Source organism: Mus musculus, chromosome 5, assembly GCF_000001635.26.
Source record: "Mus musculus strain C57BL/6J chromosome 5, GRCm38.p6 C57BL/6J".
In the NCBI taxonomy this organism is placed as follows: domain Eukaryota; kingdom Metazoa; phylum Chordata; class Mammalia; order Rodentia; family Muridae; genus Mus; species Mus musculus.
The window spans coordinates 124148475-124174554 of NC_000071.6; the positions used below are offsets into that span (position 1 = coordinate 124148475).

At 49.7% G+C, this 26080-nt stretch overlaps 1 protein-coding gene across 12 annotated transcripts in view; it reads right to left on the minus strand.

The window, feature by feature from the left end:
- Nucleotides 1-26080, minus strand: part of Pitpnm2 (phosphatidylinositol transfer protein, membrane-associated 2) — a 131222-nt gene that overhangs the window by 29786 nt on the left and 75356 nt on the right. For all 12 annotated transcript variants that reach the window (NM_011256.3, NM_001289472.1, XM_030254223.1 and 9 more), the window contains one exon: nucleotides 4070-4245. In NM_011256.3, coding sequence (NP_035386.1) covers nucleotides 4070-4147 — 78 coding nt within the window. In that variant the 5' untranslated portion in view covers nucleotides 4148-4245. The remainder of the gene's footprint in view (nucleotides 1-4069; nucleotides 4246-26080) is intronic.

Consider the following 26080-nt stretch of genomic DNA (forward strand, 5'->3'; position numbering starts at 1 on the left):
TAGCGGCTCTCAGAACTGTCCAGGGTACTGACCGCCAAGGCCGTCTGCCCATCCCCAGGACAAAAGGGTCTTGCTGATCACTCTCTAGAGGACAGCACAGTGATTTCCACTAGCCTTCACACCGCTGGTACAGAACCCCTCAAGCAGAAGAATGGCTCGAGTTTGTCTTTTCCACAGCCTGCTCCAGCTGCTGCTAGATGAGCCTCATTGTTATTCTTTCCCTGGGAATGTAGCTGTGGAGCACTCTGGCTCTTACAGCATCTACCTGGGGGGTACCTAGACCTGTCTCGTTTCTCAGCCTTTACCACTCCTGCCTCGCTTTTGTTTGGTACGTCTACAGTCTTCCCTGAAATAGTCTTCACACAGGCGGGGACAGAACACCGTGTTACTGTGGTACAACTGGCACACAGTGAGCTGTGCACACATTCAGGTACAGCCTGTGACTGTGACATATATTCACCCTGCAGAGGCACAGGCCCCCAGGAACTCTGGGTTCCGAGGCATGGGAGACAAAGACCACAGCAGAAGCAGAGGGAGTGAGCAGAGAGGCAGACAGGAGCAGGAACTAGGAGAGAGGCACTCAACAGGCCCTGTAGCAGCAGAGAATGCTGGGTACAGAAATTATGTCCTGGCCACATGAGATGATTAGAGTCTCCAGATAGAAATCTGGCTGTGAGTGGGTGTCTGAGAACATAAGTGCCCACGTTCCATCCCTCACATTTGGACTGCCTGAGCTGGCCTCTTGCTGAACCACTTGTTCTGCCCTTAGGCCTATTGGCCACAGCTCACTCCACTCTCAACAAGGACCATCTAGGAGAAGGGGCGGGGCAGAGTCGGCCTCCTCAGGCGCCTCCCTCCCTGTTCTGGATGAATGGGACTTCCTGTCTTCCCCCACTATCCCCTGCACTCTGGTCGAGCAAAGGCTCCTTCATATCTGATACTGATAGTGGGTTCCTCCTGACCCCATCAGAAGCCCAAAGCTTTCTAGGAGCAGACAGACCCCCTGGGAGGTGGGGTGCTAAGTTCCAAATTTGGCTCAAATTTCCCATCTATAAACAGGAAAGTTTCTTTTGTGAGTCCTTCCAGGGCACTGCCATTTAAGAAACTAGCTTATGTAAGAAATTGAGGGGTCAAGCATGGTGGTGCATGTCTTTCATCCCAGCACTCAGGAGGCAGAGGCAGGAGAATCTCTAAGTTTGAGAGCAGTTACGTCTACAGAATGAGTTCCAGGACAGCCAGAGCTACACAGAGAAACCTTGTCTTGACAAACAAAACATAGGGGGCTGAAGAGACGGCTTAGTGGGTAAGAACACTGACTACTCTTCCAAAGGTCCTGAATTCAAATCCCAGCAACCACGTGATGGCTCACAACCATCTGTAATGAGATCTGATGCCCTCTTCCGGGGTGTCTGAAGACAGCTACAGTTTACTTATATATAATAAATAAATAAATCTTAAAAAAAGAAAAACAAAACACAAACAAACAAAACAAAAAACAAGTAGTAATTAATACCCAGGAAGATTCACTTGTTCCACAGAGCCTGAACTCAAGCCAGGCTCAGCTGGGAAAGCCTACACTTCCACCTATAGAGTAAGATCGTTAGCTGTGCTATTGTCTGGAAACAGACTACACCTAAACTTCTAGAAAGCTCATTTACCAGAGTCCCTCATATCAAGATGAATTCACGGTCTTTCTGTTTAAAACAGTAGCCTTTGCTACTCAGAGACTCAACTCCCCTTGCTTTTCTGCCACTGTGGCCCATGAGGAAAGGTTGGAAGACAACCTTAGTTATTTGGGTAGAATGTGTGGTCTTCTCACAAACAACCCAGTTTTAAAGCCATGCAGCTTCCAGAGAGGTATATCATAGCTCTATGGGCCTTTCAGGCTGATGGAGATTACAGTGCAAGTTATATAGATGGGTACACACGTGAACACATCTGTACATGTATATGTCAGCCAGGCTTCTCAGCCTCCCTCTGGGCATGACAGTTAGCACTTGGCCCGGACACTCCTCTTGTGGCAACATCTGGCTTGTTTACCATTCTGTCTTTTGCATACATACACTTGCTCACTGGAAGGAGTACAGGGAAGGCCTTTGGAAACTCACAGCAGCAGAGAGGGGCACCTGTGACAATATAGATATGCGTGACCTATCAAGTAGGAGACACTTCTACTTACTACCGGCTACTGGATCAATATTCATCAAAAGTATAAATTGGCCCAGTGGATCGTGTGGTTCGGATAGAGATGCTGTGGGTCACTTCACAATTAAATTGACTGGAAACACAAGGACCGAAGCTGGGAAATGATGGCCTTTGGAGCTGCTGAGAAACCGTGACTCCACACTTGAAAAATTTTCTGGGGCACTCCAGTGGCTGGAGGTCATGCTGCCAGACTCTGAATACCCAACTCAAGAAGCCACTGGGGCTGCACGGCCATCACTGTGGGTCACTGCTGGAGAGGGAACTAAGAAGCCACAGGCAGACACATGGCAGCCTCAGCAGATGAGTATGGTCCTTGAACAGACTGAGTTATTTCTAGAGTGCTCAGGGCTAGGACCTGATTTAAGCTCTTTCCCTCCCGCTCTCTAGAAATAATTAAGGGGTAAGTGGTTCAAGAGGGAATTGAGAGGCGCTTCTGAAGCCGCTCAGAGCAAACAGTCCCCCGGAGAGGCTGGGGGCACTTCCTACTCATTTCCCAGCCAAACCTCTCCTGTGGGAGCGGGCTAAACTCTGCTTGTTTTGAGTTCCTTAGACGGGTTCTGGGTGCCAAGGCTGAAGGTGCAAGCCTATCAGAAAGGGGGGAAAGCTGGGCATGGTGGTGCACCACCCTTAATCCCAGCACATGGGAGGCAGAGGCAGGTGGATCTCTGAGAGTTTGAGGCTGGCCTGGTTCACAGAGTGAGTTTCAGGACATCCAGAGCCTGTTATACAGAGAAACCCTGTCTAGAAAAACAAAAACAAAACAACGCAGGTAGGGGGTGGAAGCGCTGAAGGCTGCCCCCTGCCCCCCGCCCTAAATACTGAGGGATCAGGGTGGTGCAATGACGAGGGGTTTATACACAGAGAAGCCAATCAGGTACGGGTCCCAGTGGACAACAGGAACAAGAGGCTCAGATACATCCACAAGAGCTGGAGCCAAGCCAAGAGATGCCTTATAATTGGTCTAGAAGCTCTGGGCCCTCGGCATGGAGGGAAAGTCTCTAGGGTTGACGAGGGAGAAGGATAGCTGTAAAGGAATGGAAAGGTCTGGAGAGCAAGGCTTCTGGTCAGTAAGTCAGTATCCTGGCAATGCGGGCCCTAGAGAGGGCTGGCGTTTGGATGAGAAGCACCTGGAGTGGACAGTAGGGCTTGGGACAGGTGTTCTCAGCTGCTGAGGCACTGAAGAGAGTCCTGGGAGTTTCCCTGGAGTGGGCATGACTAAACTGGGAGTCAGGAGCCAGGCTGTGTGCTCCTGTGCAACCTATTAGCCTCTCTTGCCTCTCATCCCCTGTCTGAAATGAGGCTTGGGGCTTAAATGTGTCTCCTCCAATTCCTCCACTGAAGCTCCAACCCCCAATGTGATGATCTCTGGGGGCTGTATATCTGGGGATCGCTTAGATTTATATGGCATCATGGGAGTAGGTCCTCCAAGATTAATGTGTTTCTAAGTAGAAGAAAGACTGCCATCACACGCCCAATCCCAAAGTGAGAGCCCGTGAAACTCAGGAAGAGAGAGAGGTTCCTGTCAGAAGCCCACCCTGCCATACCTCCGAAGCAGTAATGGGGCGTCTGTGGTGCTTGAGAGCTGAGCTCTGAAATAACAGCTGACCTACAAGGCAGTAGGCTGTGAATGCAAAGAGGGTGCTAGTGTTATGGGTGTCTAGAATATAATGGTGACAAGATAATCTGGTCCCATGAAAGTCCAGTGTGTCTGTGGGCCTGATGTCGTCTAGTTAGAAGCCGGATGTACAGCTAAGGTGCAGCAGCTCACAGACACCGAAAGCAGTCCATGTCCACAGGCGGTACCCAGTAGTGTAGGCTGGGACTGATCCAGCTTAACCCGGGTCAGCCGCCTCTCTGGACTCACCTGTATCATGTACAGCTGGGCAATGCGGTATTCATCCACGGTCATTGGCAGGGGAATCCGGTATTCCTTTATGATCATCTTGGAGTCCACGCCTTCCAGGCGGCAGGGAGCTGCGTGCTTGTGGGGACTTTCTAGGCAAGATTCCTTAGACAACCATGACAGAATTCAATGAAGACCTGAGAGAGAGAGAGAGAGAGAGAGAGAGAGAGAGAGAGAGAGAGAGAGAGAGAATAGGAGAGTCACTTTCTGCAATCTGGTAGGTGTGTTAACAGAGGAAAGCGAAAGCCAAGGCTAGAATTCTAGTCTCAACCCTCTCAAACCAACAACGACCTGGAGCAAATTCCTTACCTCTCTAGCCTGCGTTTCCTTGTTTGCTGAGCAATCTTGAAGAGCTACCCAAGGACTGAGAGAGAGGCTGTGTGAACCCTCCCATCAACAGCCTCTGGGTAGTAAAGGGTGAGCCTGCTCCCTGAACAGGGTATCCATGGTTGATTCAGAGGTTCGGTATTGTTAAGTGGGGAGCTGAGCACAGGTTTCCCAGATGGGGAGGGGTTGGACAGGATCACACCAGCCATGCAGTCATGGTTCATGGTGGCCTGGGGCTGGTTAAGGGTAAGAGTATCTCTGGGTCATCTATATTTAAACATTGCCATGGCTCTACAGCACATGGATTCCCAGAGGGCTGAGAAACCTCAGATCTGCTAATAGGATAGAAAGAAACCCTTCACAACACTTGGGAAGAGAGCCCTAGAAGTGGACCAGAGCTGGCCTGTGTCCTCACAGCAGACCACCTGTTCTCTTGGCTTCCTGGCCCACCAGGCAAGGCTGCAGGCTTCCAGCCTAGGGTCAAAGTAGGATCTGCAGGTTAGACAAAACGTGATCTCTAAAGGTCTCAGACTCTTCAAGATGTCCAGGGATGAGACCTTAGAGCCTGGCCAGCTGCAGACACTAGGAGTCTCTCGGCTTTCAGAGGCTCGGTGAGCACATCTCTAAAATAAAGAACGGAATGATACTCTCTCCAAAGACAAGCTCCCTGGTGAGCTGTAACCACACAGATGGTGTCCACCCTTCCACATGGGAACCGGAGACAGAGACACAGTACCAACATAGGATTCGGGGTGGCTCCCACAACCCAGGAGAGCTAGATTATAAGCAAAGCTTAGTCACAAGAGCATTCTGAGAACTGTCAGACAGTGAAGACCAAGACGGCAGCTCCATCTCAGGCTGAAGCACAGGGACTGTGTTGTGCTTGCAAGGAACTATGGAAGCAGGCAGGCAGGCAGGCAGGCAGGCAGGCAGACACTCAGACAGTAGGAAGGGATCAACAGCGACAGAGAGGGCTCAGTTCTGAAAGTGACAAAATGTGACAAAGTCACAGGGTGGCATGCCCTGTGGGACCTAACTGCAAAGCTTAACATTATTTTTCCTAGTTGTGTGGCCCCTAGGATGCGTGGCTATGAGGGAGGGAAGAAAAGAAACACGGAAACTTAGTATATACTCTACTTAAGTGAGCACACTGGATAGAATGAGAAATAATTCAACAATAAAGAGAGATGAAGAAAGCTAGCTAAGCTCAGGGGGAATGTGGAAAAAAAAAAACGTGGCTCATCTTATTTTAAAAGGTACACGAAACTGTGAATGAACAGGCAAAACAGAACAAACAACTGGAGGTGCGGTGGGTGGGTTTGAGGAACTCACAGAGCAGACAGGAGAAGACTGAGATAGAGATGCAGCCGTGGCAGCGACAGGGGCTCTCTCACAGACATGACTGGGGTGCACCCGGAGCAAAACAGGATGATAGAAGAATGAGCTAAGTCCTGAAACAGGTCATAAAAACCATTCTTTTTTAATTATTAAAATCTGTTATGCACACCGTGGCTTATGTCTATGCACACACGTGAGCATGTGAAGCCAGAGGCCAGCATCAGGGGTCTTCCTCTAGTCTCTCTCACCGTATGCTTTGCGACAGTCTACCTCACTGAACGTGGAGCTCACTATTTTTGGCTCAGTGGCTGAACAGTGAGTGCCCAGGAGCTTCTTGTATCCACCCACTTCTCCAGCACTGCTGCATGCCATTGCTCCGGGCTTTTATGGGAGTTCTGGGGAATCTGAACTCAGGTCCCCATGCGTGCACAGCAAGCACTTTATGCACTGAGCCATTTCCATAGCGTCTCCAGAACTTCTTAGAAATAACAAGATAATAGATTGAGTAACTCATATTCTATGTTCTATGGAAAGAAAAAAAAACCCTAATGTTATAAATAATAGCAAGGCACATTCTGAAAAAAAAATCACTGACCTTAAAGGACAGTATAAGGAAGAGTCCAGAGAGATGGGTTGGGGAGAATAAGACTTTATAGCAACACAATTTTAGAAGCCCCATGAGTAATATCTGCAGAGTTCTAAGAGGCAGAATATTAGGAACCAGAATTTTCTACCCAGCTAAAGGGTTCAGGTGTGATGTCAGCAAATCCCTGAAATATGAATTTAGGGGCTAAGATATGGATAACATCTTCTTTAAAAATATTATCTGGTATTAAAACCCAACAAACTAAAAGATAAGTCATGGAAAAATTCATCCACGGAAAAGTATGATGTAAACAAAGCAATTCTGCAATCATGGCACTTATGGTTACTGAAGTATATGAAAACCCCAGCAATGTACACAAATAATAATATAACTAACAAACACTGGAAGAATAAAGGTGGAAATGTAAATGTCTCAACTTCCACAGCATGAAAGTTCATTCGCTGCATAGATAAATTAATGTGGGATGAACAGGCAAATTCAGAGGGCTCTTAGGTCAGTTAAACTGCTTCATATGATGTGGTGGACATGATATTATACGTTTATTTAAACCCACAGAATATACAACCAAGGGCTGAGTGGCTAAGAACACTTGATTCTCTTACAGAGGACCTAGCACCCATGTTAGCTCACGGCAGCTTATAGCTCCAGTGTCAGGAGTCTTCTGGCCTCTGTGGGCATCTGTACTCATGTGTGTATCACACACACACACACAAACACACACACACACACACACACTTAAAAATAATGAAAATAAATCTTCAAAAAGAATGCAAACCATGGACTCCGCGTATGTGCCTGTTCATCAGTTGTAACAAAAGGACTACTCTGGGTGGGAAAGACTGCTTAGCAGGTAAAGGCGCTTGCTGCCTGATGGCCAACGTTTGATTCCCTGAGATCTACGTACTAGTAGGAGGACAGAACTGACTTCACCCAGTTGTCCTCGATTCTTCACACATGTGCGGCACACATGTCCATCCCTACATCATACATATATCATACACATACGATAGTAAATAGTTGAAAGGACCATGTTGGTGTAAGAAGATAGAAACTGATGATGTTAATGTGGGGCAAGGACCTTACCAGACTCTTAATTTCCACTTAATTTTAATGTGAACCTAAAACTGCTTTTAAAATAGAATCCATTATTTAAAGAATTAATAACGGTGACTTCTTAAAGTCCTCCTTGTGAGAGCAGTTTAGTGGTTACTAAGCACCAAGGGTACCAGGGAGTCATTGTGTAATAGTCAGTTCTCATTTGGGCGAAGAACACACTTTGGAAGTGGCTGTGGGGACGGCTGCAGGCCCCTGGGGATGCTCTTAACACCGTGGAGTGGAATACTGGAGAGTGCTTAAAATAGAAATTTTTTCTTTTTCTTCAAGGCTGTTGATAAAACCCAGGGCCTGTGTTTGCTAAGTAAGCATTTTACCACAGCGTTCTATCCCAGCCCTTCAAAATGGAAAGTTTTATGCTGCATAGCCTCTATGAGACTTTAGGTAATCCAAAATATAATATACTAAGACCACTGAACTGCACATTTTAGACGCATTAATGGAATGAGTATTTGAACTGCATCTCAATAAAGTTATTTTTAAAAGATTTTTATTAAATTAATGAAATTTATTTTAAAATATACAACTCAGTATTGACATTTTTAAGTCATCAAAATAATTTACAATAGTTAAATGCCTCTTAAATATATACATGGTATCTTCTGAAGCTAAAAGTAATGTGCACTCAACCAGTTTTTAAAATCTATTTGGAACATTAAACATGACAGAAGTAGAAAAGAATCTCTTATGAAGTCCTCTATGAAAGGAAATTGTGACAAGTTCCTGATTAGACAGTATAAAGTTATTTTTAAAAAGTCTTTTTCTGGGGCTGGAGAGATGGCTCAGCGGTTAAGAGCACTGACTGTTCTTCTGAAGGTCCTGAGTTCAAATCCCAGCAACCACATGGTGACTCACAGCCATCCATAATGAGATCGGATGCCCTCTTCTGGTGTGTCTAAAGTCAGCTACAGGGTACTTACATATAATAAGTAAATAGATCTTTTAAAAGAGCGAGCGGGGCCAGAGTGAGAAGAGGTCCTGAGTTCAATTCCCAGAAAGCACATGATGGCTCACAACCATTTGTATGACTACAGTGTACTCATATATATAAAATAAATAAATAAATACGTCTTTAAAAAAAAAAGTCTTTTTCTGCCCCTAAGAGAATAGGAACTCCACGGAAGACCAACAGAATCATCTAACCTGGACCCTTGGGGCTCTCAGACACTGAACCACCAAACAAAGAACATACATGGGCTGGACCTAGGCCTCCCTGCACACATGTAGCAGACGTGCAGCTTGGTCTTCATGTGGGTCCTGGACAACTGGAGCTGGGGCTATCCCAAAAGCTGATACCTGTCTGTGGGATATACTCTTCCAGCTGGGCTGCCTTGTCTGGTCTCAGTGGGAGAGGATGCGCCTAGCATTGCAGAGACTTGATGAGCCACGGTTGGGGGATACCCAAAGAAGCCCCCACCAGATCAGAGGAGAAGGGGAGGGGGAGGGGGATTGTGGGAAGGGATGACCAGGAGGGAGGTGGTTAGCAGGATGTAAAATGAATAAGAAAAAAATAATAAATTAAAAAAAAAAACTTTTTTCCTTTTAACCCTTTGGTGACTGTTAGTACAATGAAGAAAAATATTATTCTGAAGTTTAGCAATTCCTTTTTATTTATTTTAGATGTACGCAAACAGATGTGAAGATGTGATGACTAATCTTGGTTCTCAACCTGAAGCCCAAGCGGCTGGGCACACCCCAGTGAAGGGTTTTCTTGATTGGCTCATCTTGCTGGCGAGTTCATCTCTTCCACTGCCGAGGCACTCCTTCCTTTACTGTCAGGAAAGCCTATTCCTTTGGGATTCTGGAGTACACTGAAGACCAGCTGAGACATCCAGCCTCCAGGACTACACACCTAACTCCTGGGTTCTTGGTCTTTCCCTTAGAGACAGCCCCAGCCTGTAAGTCACTCTACCAAATCCCTTTTCCCTGACTAATACAGATGTGTCTGTCTAAATTCAAGTATATTTTAAATAGGTGGGATGGCATGTGGGCTAAAATAAAACTGACAAAGTGAATTTGATCTTTTATGTGCTGAGGCCCACAGTCACCTTGCATATGTCGGGCAGGCTGTGTCATACCCCAAGCCCCTGGCTTTCAGTTCAAAAAGCATTTAGAAACTTGACAAAAAGCCACACCTATCATTCTTACAGTTAGCACAGGTCTGTCTACGCATGTTTGCTGGATGCCTGTGAGGGACTTGCTGCTGTCGGGCGACTTTGGGGTACCTCGTACTTGTGCTCTTCTACATGGTATCTTCTTGATACAGGGTAGCAGAGTTGGAGCTGTGTGTGCAAAGGGGCAGAGAAGGGCAATGGTGCAGAGATGAAGGTTGCTGGCTGCACCTGCCCCTCTTGGCTCTGACTCATGCTGGGCCCAGCTACCTACTGTCTTTGACCTTTTGTTTTATCTTCTACAAATAGGGGTGAGAACAGCTCTTGGGGTGTCCTGTGGATGAAGTGTGATCAAGCTGAGCAAGTCTCACCCCATTGTCACAGCACCAAATCCACTGGTATTGCTGCTGGCCTCTCAAGGTCAGGAAGGCCAGCCACGGGCAGATGGCCACCCTGGCTGGGATTCCACTGCCAGTAGCAGACACTAAACCCACACTGATTTGAACCCCGAGGCTGGGGCCCAAGGAAGAATGCTCTGCACAAGTGCTTTGCGGCTGGCCTGACAGCCATACATCGTCCCCTTGGTCTGTGTGATTAATATTATCATTGCCCTGATCTGGCCAGACAGCCCCTCTGGTTTTGTCCCTGCTGAGTCTGAGGCCAGGGAGCATCTCAGGTGGAGAGGGAACAGGACTTGTGTCTGCTGTCCCTGGCCTCACCTCAGCCAAACCCTAGCTCAGGCAACCTCCTGACATCCAGTGCAGCAGCCTGGGCACGAGACACTCGCTCCATCTTGTCCTGGCTGGAGCCATGACAGCATAGACAAAATTATAGTTCCTGCCGGGCACAGGACAACTTTGGGGGGGGGGTGTTGGGAATCTGAGACAGCAAGAGGCAATATGGAAAATGGAGGTCTCCAGAGGCCAGTCAGTGGGAGCTAGACCAGTACCTGCATATCCCCGCATGTCACACCTCAGCCATTCGGACAAGACAGTCACATTCTCTGGAGCCCCGAACAGGACCTGGCTTTTACTGACACCTTTGGGTTTCAGACCCTGCTTTTAAGATCCTAGAAAGGAAACCATCCTCAAATTCCTCAGTGTCCCTGATGGTTCAACAAGGTCAGAGTGGGGTCACGTGCTGTGGTATCAGGAAGGCCACGGCAGCACTGGGGTGGGACCTAAGACAGAATGGAGAGTATAAGCTGCTTCCAGGTCATGGACCAGGCAGAGTGGAGGTGTGCTGGGTGTCACCCTGGGAATCAAGGCCCCAGCCTCTCGAAATAAAGCAGAAAACCTAAGCTAGGAGCCCAGAGGCCTTCTCCAAATGAAGGAACTGCAGGGGAAGGGCAGAGCCCAGCTCCACGGGAGAGCCTGCCAACTGAAGGCATCCATGGGAGCTTGGGGAGGATTATGAGGGTTTGGCTCCAAGCAAAGGGAGCAAGCTGCAAGAGGGCAAGTCCTCCAGACACCCTGAGCAAGAGGGAGGGCGGGAGAATTGAGTTTACAGCACTTAATCTGTTTTTCCGGGATTAGCTGGGGTTTGACGTCACAGACGGGAGTCAGGAGTGAGGCTGAGCAGACACGCAATTCAGTTGCATTCTGGTTATTAAGTCTGGAAGTTGTTTGATGTGGGGTCATCGGGAGCCTGGACTCTGGCAGCTTAGAGGGAGACAGGGAACCAACCACACTGGGGTTGGGCTGGGGGAGGGGGTGGCTCTGTGACTCGCTTGTGTGTAAATGTGCAGGAGCCTGCTGCTCCCTTGCTCTCATGCTCTAGAAAATCCTACGGCTCCTCTCTGTCTCCCAAACTCTCTGGTCCCCAAACAGGAGTCAAAAAGCGGAACAGCAATCTGCTGCCTTTGTCACCTGTATCTAGTGATAAAGGGGTGACACAGGGGCAGAAGGGAAACAGCCCCTACACGTGGACTGTCTTGGCTACAGCTGCTCTGGAGGTATGCGGTGTCTCAGGAGGAGAAAGTATATCACCTCAGAGTCAGAGCCCAAGTCTCACTCTCGGTACCAAAGATTGTACCCAGGGTCTCATACATGCCAGGCAGGCCTCCTACTACTGAGCTACACTCCAGACCCCGGAGGCTTCTCCTGAGGAATGTGTGCTGAGCTAGGAAACAAGTAGGGCCCTGGTCTGTAACGAAGAGGCTGAGGTTGTCCCATGCTGGATTTCAGAGACCAATTCTGGCTTCAGGCCTCTCCTCCTCTAGCTGTTCCGACATCCTGAGTAGAGGCCAAGCTCAAGAAGGGCTAGAGGAAGCCGGGCGTGGCTTTAATCCAGCACTCAGGAAGCAGAGGTAGGCAGATTTCTGAGTTCAAGGCCAGCCTGGTCTACAAAGTGAGTTCCGGGACAGCCAGGGCTATACAGAAAAACCCTGTCTCCAAAAACCAAACCAAACCAAACCAAACCAAAAAAAAAAAAAAAAAAAAAAAAAAGAAGAAGAAAGAAGAGCTAGAGGACATGGCCACTACCCTGTCCCTGCCCCTGCCCCAGTGTCCTCTACTGCTCTGCGTGGCATGGCACACAGCCCTCCCTTGCTATGCAAAATGAAGAGAGGGCCTTAGAGAGTACTGCTGCACTCACCTGAAGTCCCAGAGAGGGTTCTAAATCTCACCATTATGCACCAAGGGTGCCACACTGGGATAACTGCCAGGCTTGCCACCAGACCCCATGGCCAAGCAAGCACATGGGGACACCACAGTAATTTGGAGTGCTGCAGGGTATTTCGCCTGTGATACTTCACCCCAGGACAGCCTCAGGGAAGTAGCAGATACTGAGGACCAAACAGTCTCAAGAAGGCGGCACCCTGCTTAAGACTCGCAGCAGGATAGGGAAGCCCTGGACCTTATAATTCCCACTTCTGAGAGCAACAGCCAATGCTGCACCTCACCTAGGATGACAAGGGCAGAGGCCCGTGTGTGAGAGAATACGAGGACCCAGACACCGGAGCCTGGCACTAGCTGAAACCATCCCTATTCAGCCTGCTGGAGATCCTGCTGGTCACAGCAACCACTGCCACCCTGGGGTTGGTGCTCCCACTGAACAGTGAACATGGTCCGAATCTCCATGGACTGGGCTATGACCAGAGGGAACCTGGTGCTTGCTTCAGAGCCCCTCATTCTTAGTCCTGATCCTTCCCTGGGGCCCCTCCACCTGAGCTGCAGCAGGCTGGCATCCTCTAGCCTCTGGGAGGCTGCCCACCTAAGAAACAGGCATACCTTTAAGGGACAGAGTCCCTTGTTCCTGGGCTTTCCGGGGGAGGATCCCTGAGATGGGAGCACCTCCAGGGCAAGGAGGTCTAGGGAGGATTTGTAGGAAGTTTATCGGGCTACAGGCCTTATCCAAAGCCTCTCCCAGCTCTAACAAGCCTTAAGGGAAACTCTAGCTTTTGAGAGGTCCCAAATGCCAGAGTTTCTAAGAGGCACAGGTGGAAATTTTACTAGGGAATCTTTCATTCCCGAATAGGCAAGCTGTGATGGGGAGAGGATAAAGGGTCTGAGCACTGTTATCTAAAAAATGTAATTTATGTAAAAATCTAAACTATTTTAAATTTTCATAAATTTATTTTAAGTTTATAGTCTTTAAAATTTTTAATTTGAAATACTCTTCATTTAAAATTTTAAATTTTTAATTAAATTATTAAAATTATACTAATTGTATATCTAAATAACATAAAATTATATTAAAATTTAAACTACTCTTACTGCTAGGTTCTCTAAGTTCCTGCTGTAAACACTCTTGCTGCTGCTCATTCTACCATAGATAAGCAATGACACGGAGTGGGGCATGACTTCCTAGCTGGAAGCTGTTAGATGCTCTCTTGCTGCCCTGGCTGCCTCCAGCAAGAGAACTGTCAGTCACAGTGCTCACCATGACTACCCTTATGCCGGCATCAGCCATCCTGAACACTCCATGCTACCCTGGGGAAGCTGCACAGCGACCCCAGCCGCTTGCTCCAGCTCCATCAGGCAGGGCCCCAGCCAGGCCTGTTTCGGTTGGCACTGGGCTCTTTGCTATCTCAAGCCTCCGTGAACTCTCCACGACCCTGGCTGGGACTAAAGAGGCAAGCCGTGATAGGTGCAAGCACAAACCTTCACTTGCAACCGAGTTCCAGTGTTACTGGTGTGAAGCTGGCTGGCGGCTTGGATCTTTTGTGGTATCTCCCAAGTCTTTGAGTGTTTTTTGTTGTTTGTTTGTTTGGCCTACTTCCAGTAGAGAGGACCAGGACTGAACACTGAGGAAAGAAGCAGAGATGGAAGTGATGGAAATCAAGCCTGAAGCAGTGATAGCAGAGAAGCCATGCACCGAGCTGTGGGGCAGGCAGCTGCCTGACCGCCAAAGTCAACGGCTGAACACCTAAAGGAGCAGCCGGGACAGGGACAAGGGAGGAAATAAAGAGGAGATGAGGTGTAAAGAACAAGAGAAGAGATGCTGCAGGCCCTGGTCATTTGCGGGCAAGAGAGCTGTTAGGCCCACAGGGACAAAAGCCTCAGACACATCCCAGCCGGTGCCGGATGGCTGCTATCACGGGCGGAGGGATTCCCATACCCAGGCCCACTTGGAAGCACATGCCAGTCAGTGTTTAATCCTGAGTGCCAGGGCCCCACAAGGCTATGCTTATAGAGCAAGGGGTCTTTTTACCAGAGGCATGCACTAGGGGGCACTACCTGCTCCTGCTAAAAAGAAAACCAGAGACATAAAAGCTATGGAAGACCAACCCTCACTAGGCAACTCCAGCCAGCTGACTGACAACAGGAGCTGTGACCGGATCACAGTACATCATAGCAATGTATCATGCTGCTAGCTACTTCTCCAGGCCAGCCATGCTCAGGAGGGCCCAGCTCCTATGCTCCCACCACACTGAGCAAGTGTCAACATGTCCTACATTTGTTTGTCTGTCTTCTTTATACCCTCCAACTCCCTGCATCAAATTGGAGCAACCCCTCTGCACCCAACCTACCAGCCTCACAACAGGCGGGGCATCTCTGTTCCTATCTGAAGGCACTGGGTCCCATGTCTTCTTGTTATTTGGGAATCTCCAAGCCCTGGCAGCTGCTGGAGACGCCATCACCTCTATTGGCATCTAAATGTAAACAACTATTACAATTGCAAAACCAAAGCCCAAGCCCCTGGCCCTCCTAGCCCTGTCCTCCTTGGTCCCATCCTGTCCCTCTGCTATCTGAGTGAACAAGGGCCACTAAAGGTCAATGTTACTTGCTTGCTATTCCTACTTTCTCTCTCATACACTTCTGTCTCTGTCCAACACACTTTGGCACCCCGCCCCCCATCCCACTAAAACTGCATTGTTTGGGGGTCTCAATCACCTCGCTGTGTCTCAATGGGTGGGATCCTTACTAGATCCTCATCTTTCCTTAAAAGATGGGAGCGCTCTGGTGCAGGGACCACTGGAGCTTGCAGGCAGACGGTTCCAACTCTGGACTATGTTTCTGTCTGAACCGAGTTTTCCCACTCTCTTGGCCAACACGCCCACTAATAAACCTCAGCCGGAGCCCTCTGGGTACAAGACTCCAGCACCCGGCTTTCTGACTCATTTGGGGGCCTGTCAGCTGCATGTTCTGATTTCCTTTCTGTTCCAAAACCAGCAAGTGTGCTGTGAGGTCTGCAAATAGCCCCGTGGGGCGCATATCAGTCTGGAGATCCCAGGAACTGGGTTCCAACTCCTGCCCTTTAAACCTCCTCTGTGCATGGGCCGCAACGGCACCATTCTGAGGCTCCAATTCCCCGGGCTAGCAGGTGTGGGACCAGATGCCCCTGGGCATCATGGGGAGAGTACTGGACCCCTTTTATTTTGAGAAACTGCCCAGTGCTTCCCAGTTAAAATCAATGGAATGTTTCTCCAAGACAGACTCTAGAGCATTCAGCATGACTAAGGGTTGGAGTGTCAGTTTTCAGGCCAACCTGCCCTCAGTTCTTCATGGTTCTGTGAAGATGGGAGAGAAAGCACACAGTGTGCCTGATACTACCCTTCTGGGGCACTACCTGGGGGTCTCGAGAAAGCGCTGCGGCCCCTTTAAATCCCACACAAGTCTCACCCTGGAGCTGCACATCATGAAAAACTTACCCTTTGACCCTAGACCACTATCCATGCTCAGGCTGTATCCAACTCTGATATCCAACAGAGCAGCCTCCCGACTGCTATGTCAGAATCGCCCCATGGATTCAGTTCTGTGCCATTTTCCCTCTAATGTGGTTGCTAATGTATTCAGAGCTCTGCAGCCAACACCACTATCTAATTCGAAGACATTTTTCTCCAGTCACTGGCAGTCCCTCCACAGCCCCGTGGCCTCCACATATCTGCTTTCTGTCTGCATGGATTTGTGTGGGATCCAGGGCCCATCCTGTACCTGGAGTCTGGCTTCTTGCACTTGGCTTCGTGTCCACGGCTCGTGCCGTATCACACCAGGGTTCATTCTTTTTTATGGCTGAACAGTGTTGCCCTGCATGGCAATAGCCCCACTTCATAACCTAGGAGACGGTGGCTTTGGGTCTCCTGGGCACCTCACCCACACCCTCTCAGTAGGTGAAGAGTCAGGTTTACCTGACTTCCCAGCTAGGAAAGCAGCTTGAGAACTGAGCCATCACCTTCCTAACGGGCCTCCATTGTATAAACATACACCTCAAGTATTGATAATAACACCGTGATTCACACTCTTAGCTTGTAGACCCTTGCTTTCCCGATCTTTCCAATACTTAAAAGGCAAGGGGTTTTGGGAAGGAGTCGAGGCCACCACAGTTGAAGAGTGCACGCTGAGAGCCAGTGACGTTTACTAAAAGCTGCAGGAGGGAACTGAGCAGCCTGCAGGCGTCCCCCAAAGATGTTTCACTGCGAGAGATTACTTGCCTCATTTTCTTTCGGTTCACTCTGTAGGGGTGCACACCTCCCGGCTGAGGCAGAGCTCTAATTAAATTCCATCAGAGAGGGGCTACTTGGATTTTTTTTTTAATGTGCTGAATGATATTTATTATGTTAGAAACCAAGGCTGGCAGGGGGAGGGAGGGGAGCAGCAGGAGGAGGGGTGGGAGGAGAGGGCTGGGTAATAAAACATAATGACAGGTCTACACTAAATACCATGACGACAGCCATCATGTATGCTAACTTTTAAAATTAATTGAAAGAATAAGCAAGGAGGAAAGAAGGAGGCAGTGACCCTTTCTAAACTCTGTCCCCCAGATGGAGGCCTGGGAATGTCTCATGTGCCCCAGGTAAGTCTGGTGAAACCAAAGTTCTGCAGCCCTGCAAACCACGGTTTTCCCCTCTAGTCAATCCAGCCCCCCAACCTCATCTAGTAAGACTCAACCTTCACCATCTCAACTTCATGCCCCTAACAGGTCCAGGCGGCCACCAGGAGCCAGGTTCTGCGATGGGCACTGAGAGCTCTGTGGACACGAGTACTCGGGAGCCTCCAGCCACTGGAAGACAGGAAGCACAGAAGCCATCCAAACCTGGTGGGAAGTACTATTCTGCCCTAAAACGGAAGTACTAACAGCTCAGTTACAACCATAGCTCATCTGGGAGCAACAACAGAGCTCTATGGCAGGTCCCATAACAAGAGAATGCCCAGACCCTTAGTGCTGCCTTCCCTCCTCAGCGCTAGGCAAGCCCATCTGTGGCTCCCTGTTCTGTGGGTGGGGTTCCTCAAGGCTCCAGCAGCCCTGCACTTGGTTTACATCTGTCTCTCAGAGTCCCTGCAGCCCCAGCCCTGCCTGCCCAAGACAAACCGCAGCTCCACCTCTGCACTGCCACCCCGGCTGCAGCCGTTCTTGGATACACAAACTCTCTCTCACTGCTAAGCTGCTGTTGTGACCCTGAAGTGCCCATCTGTCCCCAGGGCCTGGGTACGTCTGTTCCTTGTCATCATTCAGGCCTGGTCCAAATGTCACACTTTGGGCTCCAGCTTCCACCTGATCCCTCTCGGAGCCTCCTCTGAACCTGAACTGATATGAGCCGACTCGTTTTCTCCTGGCTCCTTCTTACCCCTCACGGGGATAGAACACCCCTGGCTCACTGGTTGCTGTAGGCCCAGAACACAGGAGCAAACGCACAGGGCTATCTGTGGGGCTTGTTTTTAGGCAGGAGGCTCTAGGCGGCACATAGTAGGTACCTAAGAAAGGCAGCCTGGCGAGGGCTCAGGGCTCCCACTCCAGGCAGTGCTCCTAACCAGGCAGTGTTAATCTGCTGCTCTGTTAACGATTCCTTAGAGCAACTGTAAGCGTCTCTAAGAATAGTGCAGCCTCCTTGCCTGCTATGTCCCTGTTTTGTGACAGCATCTGTGACTCAGACTTCTCACAGGGCCAGACTTGCCTCCCCAAGGGTGCATGCAGGGGCATGAACAACACAGACAGCAGCTGGAGGCCTCCGTGGTAGTGAGGGGGCAGCTGGCTCCTTGGCTCCCCTCCAATGGGGTAGATTAGAAGAGGTCTGCTTGGACCTAGTGATGGATAGCTAACAACAGCAGGTACTCAGAACACTCCAATCAGGACAAGACGGCAAGAGTGGAGCTCAGGGTGGATGGGCTATCATTTGATGAGACCACAAAGCATCTCAAAGCAGTAGGGTACAATATTTGGTTTCCAGCCAGTAATTCAGCCCTAACCAACTTTTCTCTTGGATTCGGCAAGAGTCGGAGGTATCACAGATCAACAACAATGGAGCCCAAATGCCCATCTTGGAAGGCAGTCTCCTGGTCCACAGAGGACAAGCAATGCCTAGGCAGTGTCCCTAGGGTAAGTCAGGACAGGTAAATCATGCATTGAGCACTTGGACCTAGATCTTGCTCATCTCACTCTGAAGGCTGGTGGCCTTTTCCACCAGGCCTCCCAGGGCTGCCAGGAACACAACATGCCTGGAAGGTTTCCCAGGTAACTGGCTCTTCTTTACAGAGCCATTAGCTTCCTTTCATAGCCCCCATAAAACCTGCTAGCCATGATGGATGCTCATCCCTCTCCAGGGAGAAAGAGGGAGAGGAAAGAAAGCACAAAGAAAACAAAAACAAACAAACAACAACAAAACTACTGGTCAAACCTGGACAACCCCACCCACCCACCCAGTGCACGCTTGGGAAAGAGAGCCTGCCTCTGAGCTAGGTGAGCTGAGCGTGGCTGTGCAGGGTGAGCTCCAGCCAACTGGATAAAGCCGGGCAGCTTCTCATGGGTGCTCCTTTGAATTAGGCAGTGTGGGGAGTGGGGGGGTGGTGGTGGTGGGAGGGGACTGGCAGATACAAACCAATGAGGTCAAAGCTCCCACCCCCCACCCCCAGGCTCCCAGCCCAAAACCTTGCCCTAGTTTGTATGATTTTTAGGAAATACTCGTAGGGAAACTTCAGGCAGGAAGAAGGGGGGAGGGGAGCCCTATCATCTTTTTTTCCCTGCCACTTCAAGGAGTAGGGCTGGGTCCTTCCTTCTAAGTTGAGGACCCTTGAGAAGTCGGTATCAGCTATCTTTAAAGAGCTGGACTTAGGTGGACTCCGGCTGCTTCTCCTCTTCTCTCCCGGGACTCCACTCCATTTGTGCAGTCCCTGACTGTGCGTCGTCCCACAGGTTGCCTTCACAGTCTGCTCCCACACATTAGCCCTTCCTTCATCAGAACTGTTGTGAACTTCTGTTGGGCTCTTCTCAGATCTCCTTCATTGCCTCCAGAGTCTTTTCTCCTCCACGTGGGCCTTCAGCTTCACCTCTGCACACTGAAGTGTGTGAGCTCACTGCTTGACGGCATAGGCTTTAGCTGCAGCTGCAGTGGCAGCGGCCTCGTCCCAGGCAGCCCCGGGGCCTGGGAGTCACTTCTGCCGAGAGTCATTCATACTGGCCCTAGCTCTCTCTCCATGCTCATCTCCTTGTTTGTTTTGTTCCTGCATTACTGTGGTGCCAGACTCCAACCCAGGGTCTTGTACATGCTCGTCAGGCGCAACCCACTGAGCTACACTCTCAGCTCAGAGCTACTGCTTTCCTATATAAGGTACTGGAGGACATCTTTGACAAGCGTCTGTTTCTCTAGAGAGACCTTCTATCTGCCTTGTCACCTGCCATGAGATGCCAGTCAGAGGTTGTTTTGGACCAGTAGGTCCACGTCTGTCTCTCTGATCCTTCCACTCTGTTCCTCCTCCTGAGTTGACACCGGCTGGATTTGCTTCATGGGGCAGCCATTACAATGCACTGCACACTGGCTGGCTTCAAGTAATACCAGTTTCTTCTCTCGGAGTTTTGGAGGCCAGAAGTCTAAAGCCAAAATGTCAGTAAAGCCAGTGCCTCTCGGTTTCTGTAGGCTCTGGCAGCATGCTCATGCCAGATCCTTCTGCCTCTTCCTCCCGAGTGCTAAGATTAAAGGCGTGTGCCACCACTGCCCGGCTGACTTTTCTGTTTTGAAAGGGTCAAAAAGAATATGAGCCACTCCTTCAATGGTAGCCAAGTCCACAAAGCTATAGGTAGCCAAGTGTTCTGTAGTCCAGGAGGCTACTGGGCTCCTGCCGTGGGGGAAGCTGGATACACTCATGGCAACAGGAGCCTTCTGATTCGGTTCCCTTCTCACCTTAGCCAGCTCAGATGGGATTTCTGTTACTCACGATGACAAATGGCTGACTAATCCAGGGTGAAACATCTTTGGAGCCTCTTCACGTTATCTGATTGCTAAGCAAACCTGTTCCTCTTAATGGGCAGAAAGACACAATTCATTCTACCCCAAGGCCAAAAAAAAAGCGTACAAATTCACAATTGGTTATATGGTTTTTGCCTGTGTCATTCCGAAATCCTCTACACCGCCCTCCTATAAGATGTGGTGTGAATCTGGTTCTAGGAAAGATACCACACCTGTCTATGGGTGTTGTATGTGTAGGGCAACCTGACGTACCATGTGTTGGCCATATGCTACCATCTGTGAAATGTGGTCATTTGCTACAAGTCTAGGGAATTGCTCTAGGGCAGTGTTTCTCAATCTGTGGGGTCAAGACCCCTGGGGGGGTTGAATTACCTTTTCGAAGGGGTTGCCTAAGAACACCAGAAAACAGATTCTTACATTATGATTCATAATAGTAGCAAAATTACAGTTATGAAGTAGCAACAAAATGATTTTCTGGTTAGGGATCACTATAAACCGAGGAACTATATTGAAGGGTTGCAGGATTAGGAGACTGAAAACCACTGCTCTAGGGCCTGGAACCTCCTCAAAGCAGTCACTGGTCCAGGGGTCCTCAAACACTGCCAGCTTTGCCCCCCTCCACCCCCCATTGTACATGGCACTTTGTAGACTGGGTGCTAAACAGATACAATACTTGGAACTAAAATAACACCCGGCTTGATGACATCTTGATGCAGCTTTGTGGGAACAGCAGGCTCCTGTGTACACATCGTTCCACTCTGCATGTCTATTTGTAAATTAATCGCACATCAGTAGACTTGGCTCAGATGCCCATGTCCCTGGACCACTTTGAGGCTAGAATAGGCTATAGGAGCCTCTGTTCCACCCAGATCAACAGATCCAGTGGGTCTCCTTCCTATCAGGCTCTCTCTGGATACCCTCTTTTTGTTATCCTCCTACAAAGAAAAGCACACAGGATAGGGGACAGGGGTTCACTATGAGTCCTGTCAAGTGAGGATGGGCAAGGGAATCAGGTTTTGCCCATGGGACTTTGTGGGCCCCACACCTAATGTTCACTGAGACACAGCACCAGCCTGGCATAGAAAGAAGGCAGTGAAGACTGGGAGCAGGGGTGCCCCATGTGCTGCTGGATCTGAGGTATCTCAGAGCTGAAGGCTCAAGATTTCCACAGCAGCCACACAGTGGGGCGCATGCTGTTACTTTCAGCACTCCTGAGGCAGATGCAGGCAGAGCTCTGTGTTTGAGGCTAGCCTGGTCTACAGAGCTTGCTCCAGGATAGCCAGGGTTACACAGCAAAACCTCATCTTGAACAACAAACAAGCAAAAGCAAACAAAACTACCACCACCACCACCAAAATGATTCCAGCAGCTAAACTGGGTACCACAGGAAGAGTATAGGTAGCCACCGTGCCTGAGAATGGCTCATGCCTGCAGACCAGTGTCCTGCAGAGACCACGTGATGATGGCTGGGTCAGTGGGACCCAAGGCTTCTGAGAGTTGTCTCAGACAATGGCTTCTCATGCTGATTACTCATCACCCTAGGGCTTACTGAAGCCCAGACACTGATGGTGATCACAGCCATCCTAGCTGGAAAACAATCCAGGGGGCTGCAGTAGTGAAGGGAAGGGGGCTGCTCAGACCCAAAGAGCACAGAGGCTGGTAGGTGGCCTTCCACATGCCCCAGGGATCACTCCTGGACACCAATAGGTTGGTGGCCCTCCTCTCAGAGCTGCTCATCCAAGGTGAGCATGCTAAGACCTTTTCTTACATGTCAGTGTCAGCACTCCACATTCCCTCCCTCAGGTGAGCCGTGGCCAGGCAGAATCATACAATTCAGGCAGTTGCACAGCTCTGTGGACCAGGCCAGAGGCTTACCATGTCCCTCAGTGCCACCCTAAAGTGGACTTCCTGCCACTGTGGCTAAATCCTACACCGGGAGCTTCAGCAGGGAGGCTCCTCTCTAACTTGCCCCATACTCTAGCTGAATAGATGATGCCTCAGCTCCTGTCTTCCCTAGCCCTCCCATGGTGGCAGACATAGCTTCCAGGTTCTAAGGTTCCCTGGGGTCATTCTTCCAGAAGCTGCAGTGGGCATCTTCTCAGGAAGAACTGGACTCCTCCTAAGAATGCCACTCAAGTCTCTCTGGGTTCCCCTCCCTGTGACTTGCTGGGCTGATGCTCAGGGATGCTCAGAGGAACTACAGGCATGTGGGAGGAGGTGGTGGTCCACACAGAGGTCCTGTAACAGCCAAGGCTGGTTCTCCTGCTCAACGGAAGCAGCCGGGTCTGCACATTCCCTTCTTCCATATACCTGGGCCCCCGAGCATTTGCACCCCAATTTCAATGTACTTTGAATGTAAATCCGGGTGCTCTGCGCCTAAGACTTCCCAGAAGCATCATAGGGAAGGAGAGCTTAAGGCCCAGCCACCTCTTTCATCCTCCTATACTGAGACAAGATACGGAAGACTCAGAATCTTCTGGAGAGGAAGGAGAGGTAATAAAGCCTCTGTGTGTGTGTGTGTGTGTGTGTGTGTGTGTGTGTGTGTCCAGTGAGAGTGTGGAGAGCTTCTTATACCAGATCTAGCTAAAAGAAAGGATGCCAAATGACACTAAAAGCACCTACTGAAGCCGGGCGTGGTAGAGCAAGCCTTTAAGCCCAGCACTCGGGAGGCAGAGGCAGGCGGATTTCTGAGTTCGAGGCCAGCCTGGTCTACAAAGTGAGTTCCAGGACAGCCAGGGCTATACAGAGAAACCCTGTCTCGAAAAACAAAACAAAACAAAACAAAACCAAAACAAACAAACAAACAAAAAAGCACCTACTGCTGGGCAAGCTGATGGACGCATGGGGGTCAGGGCAAGGGCTCCATGGCTGACATTGCCTCTTTAATCTCCAAAATCACAGGAGAGACACTGTGGCTGGTACTGTGAGTAGAGGGCTTTTACAACCAGTAAAAAAAAAAAAAAAAGTCACACAACGCTTACTCCTGGGGCAAATGCACGTGGGATTTAAGTTTCTTGAACATCAGACAGATAGCACATTTCCACACCGTTCAATAATCAAATACATTGACATTTCTGCACTGAATCCGTGAGTATAGGATATATAATGGCTATAAATAGCTTCACGTGGACTATAAATAGTCTCACCCCAGTTCACGCGGGACTCTGCTGCCAAACGAGCTATGACAAAGCACTTGGATTCCAGAGCTTGCTGCATTTGGGGATAGAGAGTAAAGCATTGTGGGTGTTCATGTCAACCTTCTTTCTACGGGTCGTGAGCCAACTGTACATCAGGCCGGCTCATCCTGCAACCCACAGGGTTCTAAGCAAGGTTATGTGTGGCTTACCCTTGAAATTCACTAGGCCCTTGGACCCTGGGAGACAGTCCAAGGACATTAGTCACAAATAAAGACAAATGCATGTGCATGCTTCTACACACACACACACACACACACACACACACACACACACACACACGGTGAGGAGGAAGGGAGGGAGGGAGGAAAGGAGGGAAAGAGAAGAGAGGGAAGGAGGGTGGGCAGGCTAGAGGGAGGAAGGGAGAGACAGAGACTGAGAGCAAGCACAATACCTATAAAAGCAAGCATGAAGGCATGAAGACTGGATGCAGAGGAACAAACAGGAAAGCAGAGGTCAGTTCTGGGATAAAGCCTGGACAACATCCTTTGGCCACCTGTTGAGTGGCAAGAGCCAGCGTAAGGAATGGGGTTAGGGTCCAGTGGAGCACAGCTTTCTAGTCTCTGTACACAGAGCAGGGGGTGGAGCGCCAGGCATGGCCCAGCTCTCAGTACTGCAACTCCTGAGCTGGGTTGACCTGGGTGAACTGTATCTCTACTGGCAGCGATCACCTCAGGCTACACAAGTCTTTGGTGGGGAGCTGGGGGTTTGGGAGAGAAACACGAGACTTTAGGGCTTCATGGTAGTGTCTCTTACATGTCTGCTCACTGTCTGTGAAGCTGTGTACATGTTCAATACAATACAGAAGTTGACATGGGTGGGCATCTTCATCCCAGAAATGCCTCCACATCCCAGGGGAATCTCTTTTGAGTAGGAACTTTTGTGGGTCCATCCTTGATGTAGGTGTGACCTTTTAAATGCTCTTTCAAAAGAAACTCTGAGTTTGGCGGGAAGAGTCCAGAAAGTGTAATGAAGACTTCTCTTCGATGAGGCGGCATGGCATCAATGACAGACACAGGCTGGGAAGTCAGAATGGAAGCTCCAGTTGTAACGCCACCTCTCACTGGTCTAGATCAAATAACTTAGAGGTTTGAGCCTTAGTGGCTATATTTATAAAACTGGATGTCTCATAAAGGGCAAACGGGAGAAATAAACAAAGACAGTGTTGAATACCCAGCATGCAACGCTCAAGAAGGTGGCCACCATGGTGACGATGATAGTGGAGTGCTAGTGGAGTGTCCCTTGCTCTCACCCTCACACTGTTCTTTCAGCAGTCATGGCCAGAATTCCATCAGTCCTCAGTCACTCTGCAGCAGGCAGCTGCCCTCCTGCCTCGCTCACACTCCCAGCAGCACACACAACAGTTGGGGAGACACCCTTTCCCACTGCAACGGAAGTCATGGAAATGACAGGGACTGGGCTAAGGTCATCAAGCAAGTCAGAAACAAGGAGGGGTAAGGGCTCTTCACTGGGGGCACAAAGACCACCAGAGACATGCCAACTAACACCCAGAAACCAGTGGCTGCAGAATCTCTTGCACACTCCATGTCCCAGGTGTTGAGAGGCATGCAGTGGGCCAGCCTGGTGGGTGTATCAGGGCAGGGGAGCAGAGAGGGGGAGGACAAGAAGGAGAGGGGGTGGCTGGGGTACAGAGAACTGAGTCATCTTCCAACTGGTCCAAGCCCATCGCACACAGTCTGGCTCCTCTATCTTTGGCGGGGAGCCGGGGGCTATTCTGGGAAGTCTGCACACAACCTGCCACTTCCCTGCCAGGCTGACTGGGTCAAAAACAAAACCAGCCCAGCAACAGCCCTATGTCAACAGGGTGGGAGGTGAAGAGGCGCTGAGCAGCCCTGAACAGAACAGCAGGGACGGGGGAAAGTTGGCGGAGGCTGGGGGAACACAGCCACTCCCACCTTGAAAAAAGGATAGCGCCGTGGGGGTAAAAAAAAAGCAAACAAAAACTGAGTTGAAGGTCACAATGCAAAGCATTGTGGGAAAGACTGGAATTAGTTCAAATGCGAGCTTTGGTGTGTGTGTGTGTGTGTGTGTGTTCCTGGCAATGGAACCTAGGACCTCGGTATACACTAGCACTCTACCACTGAGCCTCATGTCCAGCTTCAAGCTCTGTCTTTGAGAATGTTCCTTAATTGCTCTGCATGCAAGGGATACCATCAGTCTCACAGAAGTGGGAACCACACACTGTCAGGATGTCAGAGTAGATACTAGACATGTGTCTGAAGGTTAACTAATGCCTGCTGTCCACTTCTGTCAAGGGTCCTGGTCACCTTTCAAGACCCTCCTAGATCAGGGCCACCTCTGTGGGCAGTCTATCTCTAGCTCTTGCCATATAGGCACTGGCTGCCCATGACAGCTGAAGCCCCTGTAGAGTTGAAAGCACTTGTCGATTCTATGACCATGGTGCTGAGGTCACAGCATTTGTCCAGCCAGTCTATGAGAACTATCCTGCGTCCAAGGAATCAGAGCAGAAAGAACTGAGGCTCCTCACCCCAGCAACATTGTAACAGGGGACAAGGCAGCACTCAGCTGAGCAGAAGCCTCTGGTCTTCCATTTCAGGGTGAAGGGCAATATCCCACCCAGAACAGAAGTTTAGCAACACCTCTGATGACAGAATGGGAAGGTCTGGCAGCAGAGGAGAG